At 59.5% G+C, this 1,705-nt stretch overlaps 1 protein-coding gene across 1 annotated transcript; it reads right to left on the bottom strand.

Annotated features, from left to right (window-relative positions):
* Positions 1 to 376: 376 nt before the first annotated feature.
* LOC108922778 (homeobox protein Hox-C5-like) lies at positions 377 to 1,285 on the bottom strand. Its single transcript, XM_018733109.2, has 2 exons — positions 1,131 to 1,285; positions 377 to 1,030 (listed from the first exon to the last, which is right to left on the bottom strand). Exon 2 carries the CDS (start codon positions 977 to 979, stop codon positions 578 to 580), a length of 402 nt encoding a protein of 133 aa, XP_018588625.2. The 5' UTR covers positions 980 to 1,030; positions 1,131 to 1,285; the 3' UTR covers positions 377 to 577.
* Between the last annotated feature and the right edge of the window lie 420 nt (positions 1,286 to 1,705).

The following is a 1,705-nucleotide window of genomic DNA, read 5'->3' as shown; positions in this document are numbered from 1 at the left end:
CGTTCCGTGTTCCCAGAGAGCGCGAAAGCCGAAAAGAAGGGCAACCCGTCACACTCTCCACAACTGCACGCTCAGGCTGTTATTACTGTGTCATCAATAGGGCCGCATTAAAAGGGTGTAATGACTGGAAATACTCTCTGATTATAGACAAAGTAACAGCAGAAGCCTGCTTTTGTTGTGGCGCTGACACAGCGGCACGTCCTCGTGTTGTTGTTGTTATTATACAGTACGCAGATTTGCGTGTGAGGAAGAGGACGCGCGGTGCCGGGTGTCAGAACCTCTGCGAATACAGGCACTTTGCGTTTAAAAGAATAAAATGAAGACGGATGCGAAGACTGCGTTGCCATCGTCCGGGACATTTCACATACTGTCGGATATTTCATCATTTCAGAACCTGTGCTAGTTCTCTTCGTGAGGAAGGAAGGTGTAACTCATCCCATCTTTCGCACTTTGCCAGCCCTGTAAAAGCGAGAGAAACGCCGCAGCTGCGTCCTCTCAGCCATTTTCAGCGTGAAGCTCTTCTTCCTGCCGCTGCCGCTGCCGCAGGAACATCTTGCGCTCTGCAGTCCGTCATATTTCACCGGGGCGCCGTCATTTCTCCGCCTCCCTGTTTTCGAGCACTCGGCTCCTGTTCCTCCAGCTGCTGCTGCTCCTGCTGCTCCTGCTCCGCACCCGAGTCCTTCATCCTCCTCGTCTCCTCCTTCTTCCACTTCATCCTGCGGTTCTGGAACCAGATCTTGACGTGCCTCTCGGTGAGGTTCAGCGTGGCCGCAAGCTCGTACCTGCGGGGCCTCGAGATGTACCTGTTGAAGTGGAACTCCTTCTCAAGCTCCAGCAGCTGCCTTCGGCTGTAGGCCGTGCGGCTCCGCCTGCTCTCCTCCAGGTCCTCCTGGAAAGGCGCACCTGCGGTAGGATGGAGGCCGACGGTCAGCCGGACACTGCGCGCACGCGCTCGCCTCGCACACTGCTCACACCGCATCCTTTCCAAGCTCTGCGCTCCTCACGATTTCATTGCCGCTCACTTCTGTGTCTGTGTTTAAAACGCGGTGCTTCACGTCAGCGTGTGGCACTTAAAAATGTGTGTAATAGGTGCTAACGGGAAGGAGGAGGAAGGAGCGTGTAGCGCGTACCTGGGGCTGGGGGCACCTGCGGCTGGGCTCTCGTGTTCCTCATCCATGGGAAGGGCTCCGGTGCGGCACGGTCCCGCTCCTCACGACCCTTCCCCACCACGTGCTCGCAGGGGTGCTGCTGTTCGAGGCCTGAGAGCTGGAGCGGGGGCGCCGCGGGGGGCAGAGCGTCCCTACCGTCCTGGCCCGGGAAGCAGCCGTACAGGGGGGCGTCACGGTCCCCCCGGGCGTACAGACAGGCGGGCGGCTCGTACCTGTAGTTCCGCAGCCCCCGCGACTCGTAACCGTAGCTGTAACACGCGTCCGGGGGATCCATGGCAGAGAGGCAGGTCGGCACCGCTGCAGGCCGTCCATGCGGCTTCCTGACGTCTGTGGCTCCGAGGAGAGCGCACCTGCAGCCGGGGCAGGCCTGGCGACGATCACGTGAGCACCAGGGCCCGGTCCATTGGCTAATCATTCATAATGTCTGCCGTGGCCATGTTTGCTCTCGTTCCGGCGCGCCATCTCTGGACGGGACAAGGACTCTGTTTAAACTGGCACTGCGTAAGCAGATCTGCAGCGCGCCGCTCGACTTTGGC

The sequence above is a fragment of the Scleropages formosus genome, chromosome 9 (assembly GCF_900964775.1).
Source record: "Scleropages formosus chromosome 9, fSclFor1.1, whole genome shotgun sequence".
NCBI lineage: Eukaryota > Metazoa > Chordata > Actinopteri > Osteoglossiformes > Osteoglossidae > Scleropages > Scleropages formosus.
This window is presented reverse-complemented; position numbering and strand designations above follow the sequence as displayed.

Coding starts and splice junctions, on each gene's coding strand:
- LOC108922778 (XM_018733109.2), bottom strand. CDS start 979: ATGCGGTGTGAGCAGTGTGCGAGGCGAGCGCGTGCGCGCAGTGTCCGG.